The 20,525-nt window shown below is 31.5% G+C and overlaps 1 protein-coding gene across 4 annotated transcripts in view; it reads left to right on the top strand.

Moving 5' to 3' along the window:
• The window catches only part of LOC148305798 (uncharacterized), an 81,561-nt gene extending 69,818 nt beyond the window's left edge, over positions 1-11,743 (top strand). For 3 of the 4 annotated variants that reach the window (XM_088266096.1, XM_088266099.1, XM_088266097.1), the window contains 4 exons: positions 3,637-3,775; positions 7,210-7,276; positions 8,390-8,515; positions 10,625-11,743. In XM_088266096.1, coding sequence (XP_088122222.1) covers positions 3,637-3,775; positions 7,210-7,276; positions 8,390-8,515; positions 10,625-10,692 — 400 coding nt within the window. In that variant the 3' untranslated portion in view covers positions 10,693-11,743. Of the gene's footprint in view, positions 1-3,636; positions 3,776-7,209; positions 7,277-8,389; positions 8,524-10,624 lie in introns of all 4 variants that reach the window. The other variant, XM_088266098.1, reaches the window with a different exon arrangement.
• Positions 11,744-20,525: the final 8,782 nt, after the last annotated feature.

Below are 20,525 nucleotides of genomic sequence, written 5' to 3'. Positions count from 1 at the left end.
CCCGCGGGGGCGCAAAGAAGAGAACAACGCAAGAGTGTAGAATTGCGACGTGGAATATCAGAGGACGTATGGATGGAAAAATTAATGAACGGTGTGATGTGAGGAAAAGTAAGTGCATAATAGATTTACTATGTGTAACGGAAAGCTGGAAGAAAGGAAATGGATCGATGGAGCACGACGGCTCGCTGGTCCTCTGGTCTGGACTCCCTGAGTCAGACAGAGCGTGTCTGTCACATTGTGTCGTGTTGACATCTCTAAAGGTGTCAAACAGGGATGTGTAATATCACCTTGGCTGTTTAATCTTTACATGGAAAACTGCATGAAAGTGCTGAAAGGTTTAAATGTTGGAGCTAGAATTAAAATTTGACTGATGTTGCCTTTTGTATGCGGACGACGCTATTCTTCTTGCCGATAGCAGAGAAGACCTGCAAAAGTTGGTGACAAAAGTGTATAATGTGTGCAAGGAAAGTGATTTATTGATAAATGTTAGGAAATCCAATATTATGGTTTTTTAAAGAGATGAATGTAGATCTGAGTGTGAAATATTGGTAAATGGGGATATTTTGGAACAGGTAGATGATTTCGTATATTTGGGTGGAATATTTTCTAGGGATGGAAAGATTGATAAAGACAAAGAAAGAATAGTGAATGCTGGGAACAGAGTGAATGGCGCACTAAAATCAGTTTTAGCAAATAAAAATCTATCAGCGAAAGCAGTACACGACGGAGTCCTGGTTCCAACCCTTACGCATGGAAGCGAAGCATGGAGTTGGCAAAAGAAGGATGAAGCAGACTGAATGCAGTCGAAATGCGATCCCTCAGACGAATGTGTGGCAACGAACATTTACATCTCTATTTATGTACGATGGACATTTGTATATTCGAATATTTGAATATATTCTACACGAGTAATATGAATTAAAATTAATTTTAATTAAAATGTTTAAGCTTAATATAAATAATTCATTAATATGCTTCACCCGATTGGGGATCTAACTCAAACCTTGACCCACGGCAGCCGTTAGAGCTCATTACGTATGTTGCACTATAAATATCTAAAGAAAATACTTTGGATTGGACACTGTTATTATTTGTTTATTTTAAATATGCTTCTTACCTTGTGTTTTCTCATTTATTTCTTTTAAATATGCTTCTTGTGCCTATTTATTATACTTTTTGTTTTTATATTTTGCCACGTATTAGTATTAGTTTTGGTTATTTAAAAAATAAAATCTTTTTTGTAACTTTATTATTTGTGTTCCAGTTTTGTTAACCTTAATCCCATGTCCCAAATGAGAAATAGAAATTACTCATCGGGAATATTAAATGTATATATTTTTTATGCATGTAATATGTTTTGAAATAAATAAAATAAATAAATAAAATAGTATTACGGATCACCCAACCGTGGCATAATTTAACGACCGCGTACGATGAATGAACATCCGCTCCGTTACTCCGCCCATTGGAGATAATCATTATATACCTACTGTAAGTCTTATATACTCTACATGTATAGTACCTGTCTTTATAGGTGTGCCTACCTGCCGAGATAATGGGCACTACCTGTACACGAGAAATCCTATTGGTCAGGCATCGCGGAACGTAACGTTCTTCTGAGTCAGTATTATACTTACATTAAGGCTTAGATCTCAAGCCTGTCTCGAGCTTTCAAATCAGAATGCTTTCAGCCACGCTCAGGTCTGGACGTGTGCTCACGTTCAATTGAAAAAAATGTGAATTGAATATTTTTTGTTTGTTTTTAAGAATACATATCGCTCACTCCTTTCAAGAACGTCATAAATAAAAAATCGTCTATTTTCAGTTGTGTATGTTTTTGGAATGCCAAGAAAATGTACTACATATATCCTAGCAAAAGAGGCGTATTTTTAAGTTAATATTTACCCGTTACAGGGCAGAAAGTGATGTTTTTTTTCATTTTGAAGAAAAGGTATTGTTTTATAATTTTTTTAAATATCCTAAATATTTTTCAAATGGATAAATAACCTTCATGTTTAACCTAAAAAGATATATTGCACAGTAAAAAGTTCAATAAGTGGCTTGATATTTATTTTTAATACATTTTATTATATTTTTAAACATTAAAAACGTTCTCCTGAAAAATCAAGTTTTTTGATTTATGACGTTCTTGAAGGGAGTGAGCAATATGGAAAAAAATCTTTTCACTCATTACCTTTCAATAACTTTTTCTTTTCAAAACCATGTTATTATTTCGAAGAAAAACTTACTTATTCAATGCAAAAACGACGTTTTAAGACAAAAAAATCATTTACGTGAAATGTTACCCGGATTTAGAGAAAATAATGTTGCGACTTATTGAATACTTGGCCTCAAACATGGCCGTTAAAATTTAATTTATTTATTTATTTAAACATATTACATAAATAAGTCACATATTTAATATTCCCGATGAGTAATTTTCATTACTCACTTTGGTCCTAAGGTTAACAAGACTGAAAAACATCTTAAAATGATAGTGAATGCGTATAGTAAATAATATACGAATGAAGTTCATTCCTATAAATGATAAAATAATATTAAATAAATATTAAAGTCAGTTTAGAGCAAAGGTGGCAACCCACGGCCCGCGGGCCCCATGCGGCCCGCCGCGCGCCGCGTGTCTACTTGCGGCCCGTGATTTGCTCCGCGGCCGCGGAGCAAATCACTTTTTTTTTCTTAAGTGTACACAAAACCAAAACAAAAGAACATTCCATCGTGCGTAGTTCGTATCATATCCCATATATGGGAGTATTTCACTATCCTGACAATTTCAAGACCCATAATGGCGTCAAGTAGTAAAGACGTTGGACGAAAGAAGAGAATAGTAACAGAAGAATTGAGAAGTTTATAAGACAGGTGGACTATAAACTTTTTTTTCGTGCAATTTTAAACAAAGCCAAAATGCCTGACATGCAATGATTTTTGTTGATCTTGTTTCCTTTGAATAATAAAATAAATTTGGTTTTACGGCCCGGTAGGATATCTCATTTCTAAAATCTGGCCCGGCTACAGTAAATGTTGGCTACCCATGGTTTAGACACTAGAAGGAATGTGTACCTACTTGATTACGCATTTTTATCGATTGTTGCGCGGTATGATTGATAATCCTGAAATTATCCGGAGCATTGGTCTGTATGTTCCCAATAGTTACCTAAGACAGCGTCGGCATAGATTGTTTCACATTCCTATATACAGGACCAACCTGCCGATGGTTATGCCTGTAGGAAAAGCTACCGCTATGCTGAACAATATCACGCTGGATCTGTTCCATATGTCTGAAGGGGTTTTCCGTAGCGCGATTCTTATACATCTTTAACAAGAGTATTCTTGCTTATTTTCGTTTTTTTTTAATGTTATGCCTTAAATTTTATTTTGTAACGTGTATGGTATGTAAATTATAAAAAAAAAATTGAATTGAACTTGGGACCTCCAGTATACTAGACAAACGCGCTAATCACTACGGAAGTGGACTTACTTAGAGCTGGAAATTTCTCTCTTAATTTTCGTCCAATGGGGTATTATCACTCGGTAGGAATATCTAATTTAAGGCCATCGAAATATGTGAGTATGAAAAGACGTGTGTTCATCGAGTGACTAACGAATATTGTTTTTCAGCCCTTGGATCCCACAGACGTACGCGAGCAGCAGCCAGACGTCGGTCAGGATGGCGCCGTCCTACAGTCAGGGTGGACTGGCAGGCTACGGCCCTCCGCAGCTGCAGCTCGGGGACTCCCAGAGGATCTTCGGCACAGGGGCAAGTATTCCTATCTAGCGACTTATGATGGAGACTGACCGGAACATTTCATCGTAACATAACGTCGTAACATCGCTCGAGGCGAGCATCAGCGAACATCCAAAACTATGGATGGGGCACTCGATTCGGTGTACTGACTGCCTGAATGATCGCATCGTAACATTTTACGTTACGACGAAATGCTCCGGTCAGTCTCCACCTTGACGTGTCTTCACATACTCTTTTCTCCTTATTTACCTTTGCTACATAGTCTCGTATAATGCTCGTGCGTGCAGAGAGCGACAATTTCCTCTTATGATATGGAGGATGGCATTACGAAATACAGCGATTTGTAAGAAATCATATTATACTCGTATTATACCATTATAATGTTAACAAAGATATTTAAAACAAAATATTATACCTACTGCCTCTTGGGTAACAACACACACAAACACTGACACACGCGCACACACGCGCGGACACGCGCACACACGCGCACACACACACACACATATATATATATATATATATATATATATATATATATATATATATATATATATATATATATATATATATATATATATATATATATATATATATATATATATATATATATATATATATATATATATATATATATATATATATATATATATATATATATATATATATATATATATATATATATATATATATATATATATATATATATATATATATATATATATATATATATATATATATATATATATATATATATATATATATCGCTCACTCCTTTCAAAAAACGTCATAAATCAAAAATCGCCCATTTACAGTTGTGCATGTTTTCAGAATGCCCAGAAAATGTACTATATCCCAGCAAAAGAGACATATTTTTTACTTTATATTTACCCGCTACAGGGCACAAAGTGCTGTTTTTGCATTTTGAAGAAAAGATATTGTTTAATTATTTTTTTTTAAATATACTAACTATTTTTCAAATGGAGAAAAAACATTCAGGTTTTACCTCAAAAGATCTGTTGCACAGTTAAAAGTTTATTTTTAATATATTTCATTATATTTTTAAGCTTTAATAACGTTCTCCTGAAAAATCAAGTTTTTTGATTTATGACGTTCTTGAAATATGATATATAAGTATTTACATAATTTCGTTTGCTTGGTACTTTCAGATTTTTACTAATTTAGAATTGGATTTCACCTTATCGGTGGCGATATTATGTATGTACCCAGTTTTGTAATAACGAAGCGAATAATGTCCAAACAAAGCTGACAATAACAATCCCATATTGAATCGCCGCGACTTGAGATGAATACTGGTTAAATGTTGCTTAATATAAGTAATCAGTAGCGACATATACATATATATATATATATATATATATATATATATATATATATATATATATATATATATATATATATATATATATATATATATATATATATATATATATATATATATATATATATATATATATATATATATATATATATATATATATATATATATATATATATATATATATATATATATATATATATATATATATAAACACGAAATAAAAAGTAAAAATTGAAAAATTCAAACAACCGGTTAAAACCTACAATATACTTTTCACCTAATAATACACATCGTTTTTCTTATTTTATTAAAATTTGGCAGTAAAATCAGATTTTCTTTTTTTTTCTTTTTATGTTTTTTTGTGGTTATGACATTTTTATGTCGATCATTTTAAATAAAATATTCAGAAAGTAATAATGATACAAAAAAATATATTATTTTGACGGCTCTTGATATGGAATGAGGATTAGATAGACAGGGAGGGAATTCTTTACGGATGGCCTCACATAACGAGCATAATTCGTTCCATAATCTTCTTCGTTATGCAAAATACTCGTTAAACGAAACTTTTTTCGTTTTGACTGGCACGAAAGTCCCGGCTCACAAGAATGCCTTGAAAAAGGAACTTGTCCTTTCACTGTAACTCGTTATGCGAAATGTCGCTCGTTAAGGGAGCAACTTTTTCACTTTTTTATCGTTATGCGAAAAACTTGTTATGAGAGGTTCCACTGTATTCGAAAAAAACATATATTGATAAAAAAAATATTTGGTATCTTTGTGACCAAATTTTTAGTTCAAAACACTAAAAAATCATTAAAAATAAAATGCCAACAGTTAAGATTTTACACACTTCGTAATTAAATCTGTGATCCGTATGGAATCGCTGCATAGGAACAATTTTTGTTGTATTGTTAATGTATTCATTTTTATATAAAACTCGCTAAGATGCATCGGAGTTTTTGTTGATTTAGCTTGTGGCGGTTGCGTCATTTTGGATTTCTAACGACGATGGGCGTGGCAATAAAATAGGAATTTCATCTCTGTGCGTAGATTGCAAATAATCTTATATTCGCGAACTGCTTCGCCGTATTAAAAAGACGTAGGACAACTCATTGGTAACACCAAATTCAACCGCTAATTTTCTCAATGAGGACGCAATACTGTCAACCAGTCAGTTTCTTAATTATATCCAAGTTCAAGTATAACAAGTATTATGTTTATTTGCACAATAGTACAAATAACTGTCATTGCATAAATATCACGAACGCCGTAATTAAATAATAAAACATTGACATATTTGTTGGACTAATATGAATTGTATCGCCGATGGACATTTCTTAATTATGTATCATGCAAAACAAATCGATATTTTACAAACAATAGGAATAAAAGGAGAAACTTGCTGAACATTTAAAAAAAAATATCTAATGTGAAGAAAAATAAAAAAAAGGTCTTCAGCGAAGGCAAAAAATATTTATCTGGAGTTCCACAAGGATCGACTTGTATGGACCAAAACTGTATGTGTATGCAAGCGTAATCTTAGTAATGAAAATATAAAATGCTTATGTCGTCTTCCATTCTCTAAATCAACTGTTCTCAATATTTTAGCGACGGAACCCTTTCAAAACGCAAAATATTTTACGGAGACTTGAAATAAGCAATACCTGATTTTACTTTTATTATTCAATTATAATCATTTAATAAAAGTCATAATTACACATTACTGACTTCTACAGCAGTATACAAAACAACACATAATAATACAATACACAAAATAACATTATTGATTCTACTGTAAATTAATTGAAACATTATTTTAGATCTAGTATGCTGCTTGTCGCGACGGAGCCCTCGCAAGGGCCTTGCGGAGCCAAAGGGCTCGGCGGAACACACTTTGAAAACCGCTGCTCAAAATCATTTAAAATGACTTAACTATTACTTTACTATTGGAATTCTACGTAGGCTTTTAACTATTTGTGCCCATATTATTATTCCCTACCATATTTATTTTATTATTGTTTTATGAATATGACATTTAATATAGCTGTCACTTAAGTTATTGTTACTTAAGTTGAATTTAATAATAGATTTTTTATTTGTTTAGCTTCATCCTGGCTCCCAGCACATTCAAACATTGCAGATGCCTCCCTTCAGTCCGCTTTCCGGCCTAGGTAAATTGGTTATCTTTCTCCAATATTTTATTTTAAAACGGCTTCCAACTGTTCACAGAGCACTATATCGGACTCTAGCGGTATACGAGTATCTGATGACAAGTCAAAAGAAAGCTAATTGATTGGTAAAATATAATTTTTCAGCGGATTTGTATGCTTGTTGATTGACCTACTCACATTACCTGCAGACCGTAGGCGTTCTTCCGAAAAATCACTCTGCCAAGTTGTTAAATTAGTTGTTGAAGTAATGTTTCAACATTTTCCCACCATTCTGGTGCTGATTTATATGTAATTTTAGAACACACTCTGTAGTCTTGTTCCTTTCTATCTAATGAAAAATCTTCATGTGATTTCTCGCTACGTTTTGCGATCCTTTTAAACCTTTTGTGAGATGCAATGACCTCACATAAAAACAATGGCGATTCAATCCAATTTAAGCCGATGAAGAAATATTTTTGTTTTTTTTTTGTCTGCACATAGATGCAAAGGCTACCAAATTAGAGAGAGAGCTCGGCTGTCCAAACTTAAAATACAGTAAAGGACATTTTTTTAGTTTTTTTTTTTTGCATTTTGCAAGTAGAATCTACTTAGTCCAAAAATGCAAAAAAAAAACCCTACTACAAAAAAATGTCCCTTACTGTGTTTTGAGTTTGGACAGCCGAGCTCTTTTGGGCAGCTTTTCTTCTTTGTCAACGAACACTTTTCATAAGTATATAAGGACCGCCAGGGATATTTTAGACCTCGGATGCGATGTGTGAAGGACAAAAGGTACTAAATAATTTCCATAATTTTTTGTTCCCCAATTTAATCACAGTGAAACACCTTTGCGGAAGTATATTTCGAAAATGGCGCTATGTAAATTATACAAAATGATATTTTAATTAATATTTTAACTTCTAATTACTTTTATTGCCCATGAAGAAAGCTATGGACAATGACAATGACCATCTGAGTGCAAAACTGTAAATTAAATAGCATCAATTACATAAATTGTATATGTAATTGATGCTGTACGCTCAGATCGGGAAAAGTATCTAAAAAATTACAGGAAGCAAGTAAAATAAAATCTAAATTAATAATTGACTATTTTACTCAATTGCGCCGAATTTCTAGGTTCCGGTAACATTGGACCCGGATATGGTTCTGGAAGTATAACTACAGGCTTCTCACCTTGCGGACGTCGCCACGACAGCGTGACTTCGTCTGATAACATGGCTCGCTACAGTTACTGCCCAGAAGGTAATCAGGTATTTATCTACAGAATAATAACATCTACTTGAAACGATTTTACTTAGGGCAAATCAGTAGATTTAGCTCAATTTTGGTAGATCTACCGGATTTTTGGTGAGATTGGTATCTAGTTGTAGCGGGTTCCGACGAATGGGCTAACGACATCTGTGGTCTGAGCGGAAAGTAAATTTTGGTGCGATTCATTACTAAGCTAAAATCGTTTTCTTAAAATTTAGTAGATGGAACACATTATTCATGATCTTTAAATAATAAAATTTAAATAATAAACTTCGCCTCCGTAGTGTAATGGTCAGCACGTTCGGCTACCATTCTGGAGGTCCCGGGTTCGATTCCCAGGGGGGGTCAAATAAATATAAGTGATTTTTTCACTCTAATATTTATTCAATATTACCCTGGACTGGTACCTGAAGCGGAGGGCTGATCACCTTTCCTTCGTGTGTTAACGATCAAGATAACACTGTGTTTATATAATGCAGTGCCCTATGCACCATTGGGGTGCGGATAAGGGTTTGAAAAAAATTAATCAAATAGTCAATTAAGAAAAAAAAATATACGTTTAACCTCGGCTCGTAACGCATGTCTGTATTGAAAACTATAGTGCATGTTGGTCTTCGGGTCGACCAAAAATCGCATGTGTTACATTTTGTGTAGTTTTGAGTGTGTAAATGGTGCTATGGTGGTGAAGGGTAGTATTGTTTGCATGCTGTGTTAGTGATTGTCCTGACGAAGAGACGGGTACGTCTCGAAACCGGTAGACGTAAAAATCTCGGTGAGTGGTTATATACTAATTTTATTAACATTTTTGTAAAAAAATAAATAAGTAAAAATGACTAACCACAAAGTAAATGCTTTAAATATTAATAATATTGAGAATAATATTTAAAAAAATATATTTATGTATGGTTTTTGAAACAGGGGTACTATATGTAGGTCTGGGTGTATTTATAATGTATGTATATTTGTGCTGTATGTGTAAGAGGTAAATTTAGAGTGTAATTTGTAGGGTTGGTATATTGATAAAAAATATAGAAAAGGGAGTGAATGCTAAAAAAAAGTTACATGGAGCACAGAAATCGGGTGTAGCAAACAAAATCCTAACAGCGGAAGGCAAACCAGCACGCATGACGCAGTTTTGGTATCAACTATAATGCATGGAGTCGGTAGAAGGATCAAAGGAGACTGAATCCAGTTGAAATGCGATCACTTAGACGAATGTGATGAAATAATATATCGCTCACTCCTTTCAAGAATGTCATAAATCAAAAATCATCAATTTTCAGTTGTGCATGTTTTCGGAATGCCCAGAAAATGTACTATATCCCAGCAAAAGCGGCATATTTTTAACTTAATATTTGTCCGCTACAGGGCAGAAAGTGTTGTTTTTGCATTTTTGTAGAAAAGGTATTGTTTAATTTTTTTTTAAATATACTAAATATTTTTCAAATGGAGAAAGAACCTTCAGGTTTTACTTAAAAATATCTGCTTCACAGTAAAAAGTTCAATAAGTGGCTTGATATTTATTTTTAATAAATTGTATTATATTTTTAAACTTTAGAAACGTTCTCCTGAAAAATCAAGTTTTTTGATTTATGACGTTCTTGAAAGGAGTGAGCGATATGATAGATACAATTAAGCAGTGAAATAATAAAATTCATGGCATTATCATCGATCCAATTATGAAAGGCTCGTTGAAATAGTTTGGAAATGTGAAACTAATGAGGGAAAAAGAACAGTAAGACAAATACAATATAAGAGGCAAATGTAGTCGGAAATAGAAGCACCAAGGAAAAATAACCTAATGGTACATGGATGTGGGTGGGCCAGGATATGGAGTAATCTAGGGTTTGTATGAGGAGATGCACAAATGTGTGGAATACAAAGACTGACCGGTGTAGTGTTCTATCCTCTCTGCCAACCTCTAAGGTAACCGGCGCGATAGTCAGTTACTGTTTTTGAATCAGAGGTTCTCAACCTTTTCGTGCACATTGCTCCCTATGAAACAATGTTTTTTTTTAGTTGCCCACTTATGTAGGAAGTCAGTTTAAAAATTGTTCCAATATTTTTTTACTTAATGATAATAACATTACCTTTTTCCAGTGGTTGTGAAAGAAGAGCCAACAAATTCAATGAGCACGACCTATGTGTTTCCCAAGGGATATATGTGAAGAACTTTAATTTTGTTAAATTTTAGTAATAAGCAACAATTTGTTTATGTATGCATAAAAAACTGTTTTTGACTATAAAATTAAATCAATATTTTCAATAGCAAATTCATTTTGTTTGTTTTGATACATAGCCAATTATAATTAAATTGTAATGAACTTAGAATAACCTTTCTATTAATTCGGCTTCTACCATATAAAATATATTAACATGGATTCTAAATTCATGAACTGCTATATTAAAATATAAAAGTTTAACATTTCTGTCAACAAAAAGTAACCTAGGAAATTAAGTAAACGAAATTGATGATGTAATGTAAAATATGTTTACAATTTTTTTTTAATAATAATTGTTTTATTGCAATAAATAAATGTTACCCTTAGCAGATTCCTCCCTTTTTTGCATAAATTTTAGGTATTTAACTTTTAAAAAGGATAATGAAATATATTCTTTGAATGTATTGTACTTTTTGGTGTGTTTCGGCAAAATGTTTGCGTATTACTTCAACTAATTTTTTTTATAAATTATCTGTTTTTTAACATCACTTTATACACTTATTTTAAGTTCACCATTCTGCCATATTGATTTTGGAAATTAGTATATATGTAATGGTCTTGGATTCCTTTCATGTCAATAGAAATGGCGCATTTAGTCGGGAAACTTCCGAAGCGAATATGTATATATATATATATAATCTTGTAAATCTTGATGCGTATTTTGTACTATGTGTGGTATACACTCAGAATTGTTATCATAGTTAGCCTTTCGTGGAACTCCAGGAGTTAAAAAATATTCAGAAAACTCTGAAAATGTAGATGGTTTTGCCAGGCGTATATCTCATGCATTTACATGCGGTTGTTAAGGTGTTAACGAAGGGGTCGCTGGAGTAAACACGAACTACCTTCGGCCCACCCATACCATAACTTCACGATAAACCAGTCGTGCATACATAGATAATTCCAAAAAAAAATTATGTGTAATTGTGATTATACAGATAGTACGATATTCTTGAAGCATGCAGTTAAACAAATAATTAAAATCAAAAAAAAAAAATTATTCCATTTTTTTTGTCCGGCCCCCCAGATTTATAAAAAATCAATCCAGACTTTTTTTTTAATTAACCAGTGCTATCAGCAAAGTATCTAAGCCCAGATGGAGTTAGATACTTTGATGATAAAGCCGACGACATCATCTTTCTGCTTTTTCTTATCTGTAGCAATAAAAATTAAGAGTAATTACATTTGTACTCATAACCATTATAGTTTGATAATGCAATTAAACGAAATACCAATTTTTATTTCTTATCATTAGAAGTTGACTTTTTAGATTATTTTGTAAATATTATTCAACCACTATTTTAGGTAAACTTAGGAAATGTATGTGATATTCTTTTCCACAAAAGTGTATGTTTTTTCATTTTGTTTATTTAATATTATATAGTCGGTATACTGCCAAAAAATATTAACTTTTATATCCTTGTTTGAAAAATCCCTGTTATTTAAAGCTTTTAGCCTGAATAAACTACCCGCTATTGAACTTAAAATTGAATTTACTTATAAAACCACATACATATGACATTTCATACTTAGTATATTTTGCCAGTTTATGGAACATTAAAACTTTATAATAAGCATCATGAAGTCAAAACTGCATATTTTCTATTAAAGTTTTTTGCCAGTACACCCACCATATGCTCTTTGATTCATATTTATTTCACACCCTAAATAACCCAAAATCGATATTCGTGGAAATCATTATCCTGTAAGATTGAGCTGATTTGATATAAATACTTGTGCAAACAAAACAATGGATAAAAATGCTATACATTTCACTAACAAAAAAAATACAAAGAGAAAATGGCCGTAACAACTTTTCAAAAGATTATATAAATATTACTCGTAGGCAAACAAGAAAAGTTGTCCGAAGTAGAAAGGAAACGAATAGAAGCAAACTGCCTTCAACTTAATTGATTGAACATGTTGTATAGTCATAGCGAGCCAAAACCTTGAATGTTTTAAGTGAAGCCACCTTATCAGAATTTCGTACTTACGAATTTGTAAAAAATATAAATATTTATTTAATTGTATCGTTGACAACACCTATTAATAAATGTGTGCAAGTAATAAGTTGGAACATCATCTATGGGCATGGTGAAGGATTACCATATCCAATTTAAAAAGAGTGATTGGTATAGTTTGATAAAAACAATATTTAATGGGGTACGATTAGTTTTTCGACTAAACTAACTGACTTGAGGCAGTTACTTAGCTGAAGGCAGTTACTTTTTTGGGAGATATGATTATTTCACATTGTTGCAATAATTTCTTTATGAAAAATTTCCTGACTAGTTTACTGTTCTGTAATATTTGTGTACTATCATATAAACTACAGAAGTGGTATCTACACACTAGGAGAAATGAAAAAGAGAGTAAGCGCTAGTTTCCTTAATTTCTGAATATTAATTTTTCAATATTACCTCACAATTTAATGACTTTAATTTAGTACATAATTTTCATTTGACAGAGTTTACATTTTCAGCATGTACTAGTACACTTTGAATGATTATATGGTAATTTTACAGGTATTATTTTATTTTTTATTATTATTATTACAATATTTTTGTGTTAAACATTAGATAAAACAATTTAATTTTTATGTAACAGACAAAAGGACTTAATGCAATATCAAATAATGATTGTTTGATTCTAATCATTTATTTATATTTGTGACAACTGTTTCATCTTCTGAGGGCATTTTTATTTAATCTTTTGTTTGAAAACACCCCATATAATTTTTTTTATCTATGTACAACAAACAAAACAGTATTTAATTTCACAAAAGGTTCATTAATATGCAGTTCTACAAAATAAACACCAGTCAAATAAGTTTAAAATTAATAATAATTACACTTTAAGAAATTTAAAATAAAATATTATATTGATACCATATTCTAACATTTGATTACAATTATATGTAGTTATAATTAAGTACTTTGTTTAAAGATAGTATTTTATTATTAACTTTCCTTAATTAGAATACAATTTGGATATTGATCTCATCCATTTCTACTTTTATCAACTTTTTAAGCCAAAACTTTCTTAACTGTTTATTAATTTTCTATTTAACTACATTGAGATAAAAAAATGGTTATTGTAAGCTTTCTTTTATATTAAAATAGATTTTAAATAAAGGTTTTTAGACTTGCATCAACAATACATGTTTCTTAATAATCAGAAATTACGTTTGTGGCATACTCAAATTAAAACGTTTTGTGTTTAAATTATTAAAAGGTACATAAAAATGGCAAAGCGTAAAAAAATGTTAAATTATTATACAATACTTGGCCATGAGTGTTCACATATTCATTAATCAATAAAATGTATGTACAGTGAAACCTCTTTCTATCTTTTTTAAAGGGACCTATTGATAAACTATGAATGCGGGAAAACAATGAATGCGGGATAAAGAAGTCAATACACAAGGAGATACGATCGAGTAAAGATACTGTTCTCCCAATCTGCATAACCATTAGTAGGTGGAAATTTCAAGAATACAAGTTTTAGATGTTAATAAATCTATTTATTAAAAAAATACAAAGTTGAACAGAACCCAAAGATCTTCAGACCTCTTCTGCTGTATCCATCACACAAGCTTTCGATAGTCTGTATCCCACACGTTGAAATATTGTTGTCGAATGTAACAAAATTCAGAAAAGTTTTAAAAAAGTAAAAAATAGACAAATTATATCAAATATGTAACACAATTCAAACGATGAATGCGGTAAAATGGTGGATAGAAACGATCGATGCGATCTATTTTTGTATGAAATGAATTCGGAGTAGAAGAAATAAACGATACATCCGGGAAAACGATTATTCGAGGAACGATAGATAGAGGTTTCACTGTATTTACACATAGTATTATCTTTCAAATTTGTTTCATGTTAATACAATTTAAGAAACTGATCGAACAATGGAAATTGAACAGCATGTTTACTATTCAAGTACAGTGAAACCTCTATCCATCGTTCCTCAAATAATCGTTTTCACCAATGTACCGTTTATTTCTTCTACCCCGAATTTATTTCATACAAAAATAGATTGCATCGATTGTTTCTCTATCACCATTGAATTAGGCAACATATTTGATATATTTTGTCTGTGTTTTTTACATTCTTCTCAAGATTGTAAAATTCGATGACAATATTCCAACGTGTGGGATAGAAACTATTGAAAGCTTGTGTGACGCAAGTTTGACGAATACAGCAGAAGAGGTTGATATTGATGAAGAGGAGCCGCTGCCTGTACCTTCATTTTCAGATGCATGCACACTCTGAAAGATTGAAAACTTTCTACTATGCATATTCAATAAGTAATGCTGAAAAACAATACAAACCCGAAAATGTTTTTTTGACTTATGGATATAAAACAGTAAAAAAAACAAATGTCTATCATAGAAACAATGCAATAAACTTTCATGTATTTCAGTACTGTTCAGATTTGTATTTTTTTAAAATTAATATACATATGTATTTATTTGCAACTAAAACTTGCATTCTTCTTAGAATTTTAACCTAGCAATGGTTATGCAGATTGGGAGGACGGTATCTTTACTCAATCGTATCTCCTTGTGTATTGACCTCTTAATCCCGCGTTCATTGTTTTCCGGCATTCATAGTTTTTTTCAATAGGTCCCTTTAAAACGATAAAGGTTTCACTGCATTTAAAAATGGGTGACTCAAAAGCTAAGGGTGGAGATTCAATATTCTTTCCAGAAAAGCGATGTCTATTTGCATTTAATCATAACGATGCAAGATGGATCAATAGTAAATAATTTATTTGAAACCTATGAAAAATAATTATTACCTTATTTAAGACTCTTCTTTTATTATTATTCTGTGATCTGTATGCATGAACACATAAACCAATGTCAATATTTTAATATTACTGTAATGCAAATGTTACTAAATATGTATGGTTTGAATTAAAGACAAATTATTCAAAAGACAGACTTTTATTTATCACCCAAAATAAATTGTATTGTGAGTAACAAGATTGTTATTGGAGAATTTCGGTTTTAATGGGGTCCTTGCAATAATCAGAGTAATGTTTTATATGTATGTTTTATTGTTGTTGTTGAGGTATACAAATTCAAATTTCCCGCAGTAAATTGATGGTGGCACCCGCCGTGTGGTATATTGCGCCATCTTGTTGAAACCACAGCTCTGTCACATCAATGCTATTCAACTGAAGTACGAAGAAGTCAATAATCATGGTTCCGTAGCATTCTCCATTGACCGTAATATTCTAGCCGGCATCATCTTTAAAAAAATATGAACCAATGATTCCACCTGCCCATGAAGCACACCAAACAGTGACTTTTTATGTATGTAAGGGCGTCTCAACAAAGGCTTCTAGGTTTTTAAGTCACCGATGAGGCACATTTAACCAAAAATGTGCCTCATCGGTGAACAAAATTTTCAAAATGTCAATATTGAGTGAAAACTGAATTTGTATACCTCTAAAAAAATACCCTATATAAAATATTTAGCACATATTTATGACATTCTTTTAAATTACCTGTTTTCAACATGAAAATATTTTAAACATCTCAACATTCGAATATCGTTATAAGAAGTCATGAGCATTGGCCACATACCCTCTGCGCCAACCCGACAGCAGGCCCCATTGTGAAATGAGCTCTTTTGCTGAAAGAAACCAGTCCACATTGAACATGGAGATAATGGAGTTTAAAGTTAGGAACGCAATATGAACTCATTCATTGATATAAAGATTTAATTATGAAATAAGAGGAAAAAAATAATAATTTGAATATACTATAGCTTTACAACATTTTGAGTGTGTCCAAATACTTGTTCACAAATCTGGATTATCTCCAATCATAGGAGTTATTTTTCATATTATTTTCTAAAAAAAACTCCTATAATTGGAGATAACCCAGATTTGTGAACAAGTATTTGGATACACTCAAAATGTTGTAGATAAATTATCTGGTCAAATTATAAGCTAAAATAATAAAAATGGAAATGGTATCTTCTGGCGTTTCTCATGTATGTGATTATAATCCAGGATTCGGACCTCACATACTAATAAAAGAGTACTCCTCAATAAAAAAGCTTCTTTTCATCTCACCAATAGATGTCTCTAGTGAAGTTCTAGTGATTCAAGAACAATGTTTCAAAATTGGTTCGTATATAAAGAATTTGATTAATGTGGTTGTCAATAATGGGTAGAATTGGTGATGTTACTTAAACCAGCCTATGACGGTCGTCAGCCCCGTAAATGCCCAGACTTCCATATTCTTCTTCATCTTTGATGAGATGTCAAAAAATAATAAAATATAGCTTTAATAATATAATATTTCGAAAGGTTTTATTTTTTATAAATAAAAAGTAAGTTTAATAAAACTACATTGGCGTATTTCAAAAATTTTGTTTAATCAAGATCAGATTATTTAATTACATAATATTTATTACACTTTTCAGAGCAGAAACCAAACCGAATATAAATTATTATATACAATAATAAGAACTTAATGAATACAAAATATTCAGTCATTGGCGTTATATCACCTAAAAGCATTCTCCATAATATAATTGAAATTAAATCTTGTTTTGGACTATATAAATATATATGAAGAAAGCTACAATGAAAGAAATTACTGGCAACATCTTCCTTGTCATTCACTTTATAAATTCCCTCTTAAAAATGTTTTACAATACGATTAATGAACAAGGTGAGCATTATATTATCGTAATACAAAGCGAGTCCTTGTAATACTTTTTTTTTAAATATCAATTCCTATTATGGCTGGTTTGGATAAGCGATACTGTTTTTAATGGTTTAGTAATAGATTTGCATTTTTAATTTATTTTGACAAAATCCAAAAGGTTATTACACTTCCCAAATTACTCGGCAAAGATTCCATGAATTGATCAAGCTATATTTATGAAGATACTATTTTAGCTGAAAATAATGAATTTATAAAGATACTCGCCAATATGTAACTATATTTCTTTGTTTTAATAGACCAGTGATTCCCAACATGGGCAATATCGTCCCGTATTGGGTAATTTTTGTTGTTGTTTTAAAGTCACTTTAGGACCAAGAGTTAGAATCGCTGAAGGGGGTAATTGGCCCAAAAAGGTTAAGAACCTGTGCGACAGACAGACACTGTTGACAGAAAAAGTTTACACAAAACTAGCTGTCAAATCACTAGACAGCAAACACATCAAGGCAAAGTAAAGAGTAAAACGTGAAGTGAAAATGTAAGTTCAAATAAAAGTGTCCGTTTAGAAACTGTACCCTTTGAAGTCAACATAGTTTGCTTAGTACGGCTGCAAAAATATAATATCAAAGAATATAAAGAAAAATTTACTTATCTAATTTAGCTCTTTTTAAAATATATAAATGAATACAAAAATTGTGCAACTAGATTCTATAGCAACTAATAAAAATAAACAGTATTTAAATTGTGTATCAGTGGTTTTAAATGTGGTGTTTAATTTTAAACATTATTCAATACCTATATAAAATTTCGTGTTGGTAACAATTCCCAACAGAAATATTTAATTCTAATATAGAATTCGATGCTATCTTAACCCTTTAAGTGCCAGGAGGTATAAGTTAGGCTGTTCCTGGTAGGCCGTAACATTTTAAGAAAAGTAAAAAATAACAAAAAAATTGCAATATATTATTAGATTAAAACCAATATTTTTAGCTTTTCCACTTTTTTTATTTGACCAGCGACCGGGTTTCGTCGTTACCGACATCATCAGACAGACGAAACCCGGTCGCTGGTCAAATAAAAAAAGTGAAAAAGCTAAAAATATTGGTTTTAATCTAATAATATATTAAAAATGCAATTCCATCACGAAAAGTCAGTGGATAATATAAATCTATTAAAATAATTGTACATGTATTTAAACGATATTATAAATACTTGCCAAATATGTAGGCTGTGTGAGATTAAATATGTACATAGGTGTTACATATTTTACATTATTAAAGTTAGTGATTGACAGGCTAGAAACAAGCGCAAATATGAGCGCATTTACACGCTAATTTTGTACGGCTGGCCTGGCGAGCACAGCATTAGGGAGCGCGTAAGTGCGCTTAAGGCAGAGAACTGGTTAAAAAGATATGGTACACAAGGTATTTATCTAATGGAATAATATTTATTAAGATGGTAAAATATTTTCAAATGAGAGTGAAATGAAAGAAATATGAAAAGAATACTTCAGGAAGTTTATAAAAGTAATGGCAATGTCTCCACCAAAATACCAATAGAGGGAAGTATGAGTGAGGGTATGTTATGAGAAATAAGTAAGACAGAAATAACTAATGTTTTAAAATTATTATAATACAAAACCGTAAGACTGATGGGTATAGAGTGACGGATATAGGGATGACGATATTGCCATAGAGTTAGTAAAATGTGGTGGACAAGCCATTCTCACATGGATGTACAGACTATTTAACTCAAGTCTAGAGGAGAGATACACGCCCCTGGATTGGAGAAGGGCAGTAGTCATGCCTCTATTCAAGGGAAGGGGTCTCGCGCAGAGTTTGGGAATTATAGGGCAATAAGTCTGTTTAGCTCTGTCCGTAAACTCTATAGCAAGATTATAATTGAAATAGAATGATGACAAATAACGGATTTGGGATGTGCAAGGTGCTTTTATGAATGGACGAAACTGCACTTACCAAATTATTGCATTATGAATGCTATCGGAGAAGTTTCTGGCTAAAAAAAAAAACAGAAAGTGCTCTGCAAGTTGACAAAAACGTTTGACAAAGTTGATAGAATGAAACTATGGAACGTGCTAAACTAATACGGAGTAAATCATAAATGATTACAGCAGTTGCTTCTCTCGACGAGGAAGGTACAGCTAGTGTACGAGTCAATGGGGACATTACATAGTGGTTTGCCATATCAAGGTTGAGTAATGTAAGTTGCTTGCTGTATGCAAATGACGCCGTACTGCTAACAAACAGCGTGGAGGATTTGCAGCAAATAGTGTCAATAATGTAAGTATAGGAATGAGCCGGCAATGTATGCAGGACTAGATGTATGGATGCGAAGGAAGCTAGGAGTGTAGGACAAAGGTGTGGCGTTCCATCCCCTTCGCCTATCCCTGCAGGGAAATGGCGTGATGGTAGCAGTAGCAGTGGTATTTTTATATTGATCCCCAGAAAACAGAAAATGAGATTTCAAAAGATAAAAATAACACGATGAATATTTTTTAAGGAATTATTAACATTAAAATTAAAAATAATGATTTGTTAATTGAAACAAATGAATAATGTTATTGTAATAATATTTTGTTTACTATTGTTACTATAAGTGCAGGATTCTTTATAAAAAGTGCATGGAATGTCATTAAATATAATCTAAAGTAACCTTAAAGCTAAAATTAATAATCCTACATTCACGCCACATACATAAAAAATTCTAAAATATAAACAATTTTTATTTACACACACACACACATACACACAAATAATAAACGTAAGCCCAAATTCATAAATTAGGATGAATACTAATAACTCAAACGGAAAAACATATAAAATATGCTCCAGTTTAATGTTCAATACTTATTTTTTTAATGCATGAATCATATAATTTAGTTTTTTTTTTAATATCATTGAAATAATAAAATAACTTCATAGTTTTCTCCACATATATTTTATTTGACTTTAGTTAAAGAACTTTTTTTGACTAATTTAAATCATTATTTATATGAAAAGTGAAATGGAGAGAATAAGTTATCAAATATAAATATTAAAAAAAAACACAATGAGTTGATATTTTT

The sequence above is a fragment of the Brachycentrus maculatus genome, unplaced genomic scaffold (assembly GCF_059751285.1).
Source record: "Brachycentrus maculatus isolate JH-2025_06_01 unplaced genomic scaffold, ASM5975128v1 h1tg000261l, whole genome shotgun sequence".
NCBI lineage: Eukaryota > Metazoa > Arthropoda > Insecta > Trichoptera > Brachycentridae > Brachycentrus > Brachycentrus maculatus.
This window is presented reverse-complemented; position numbering and strand designations above follow the sequence as displayed.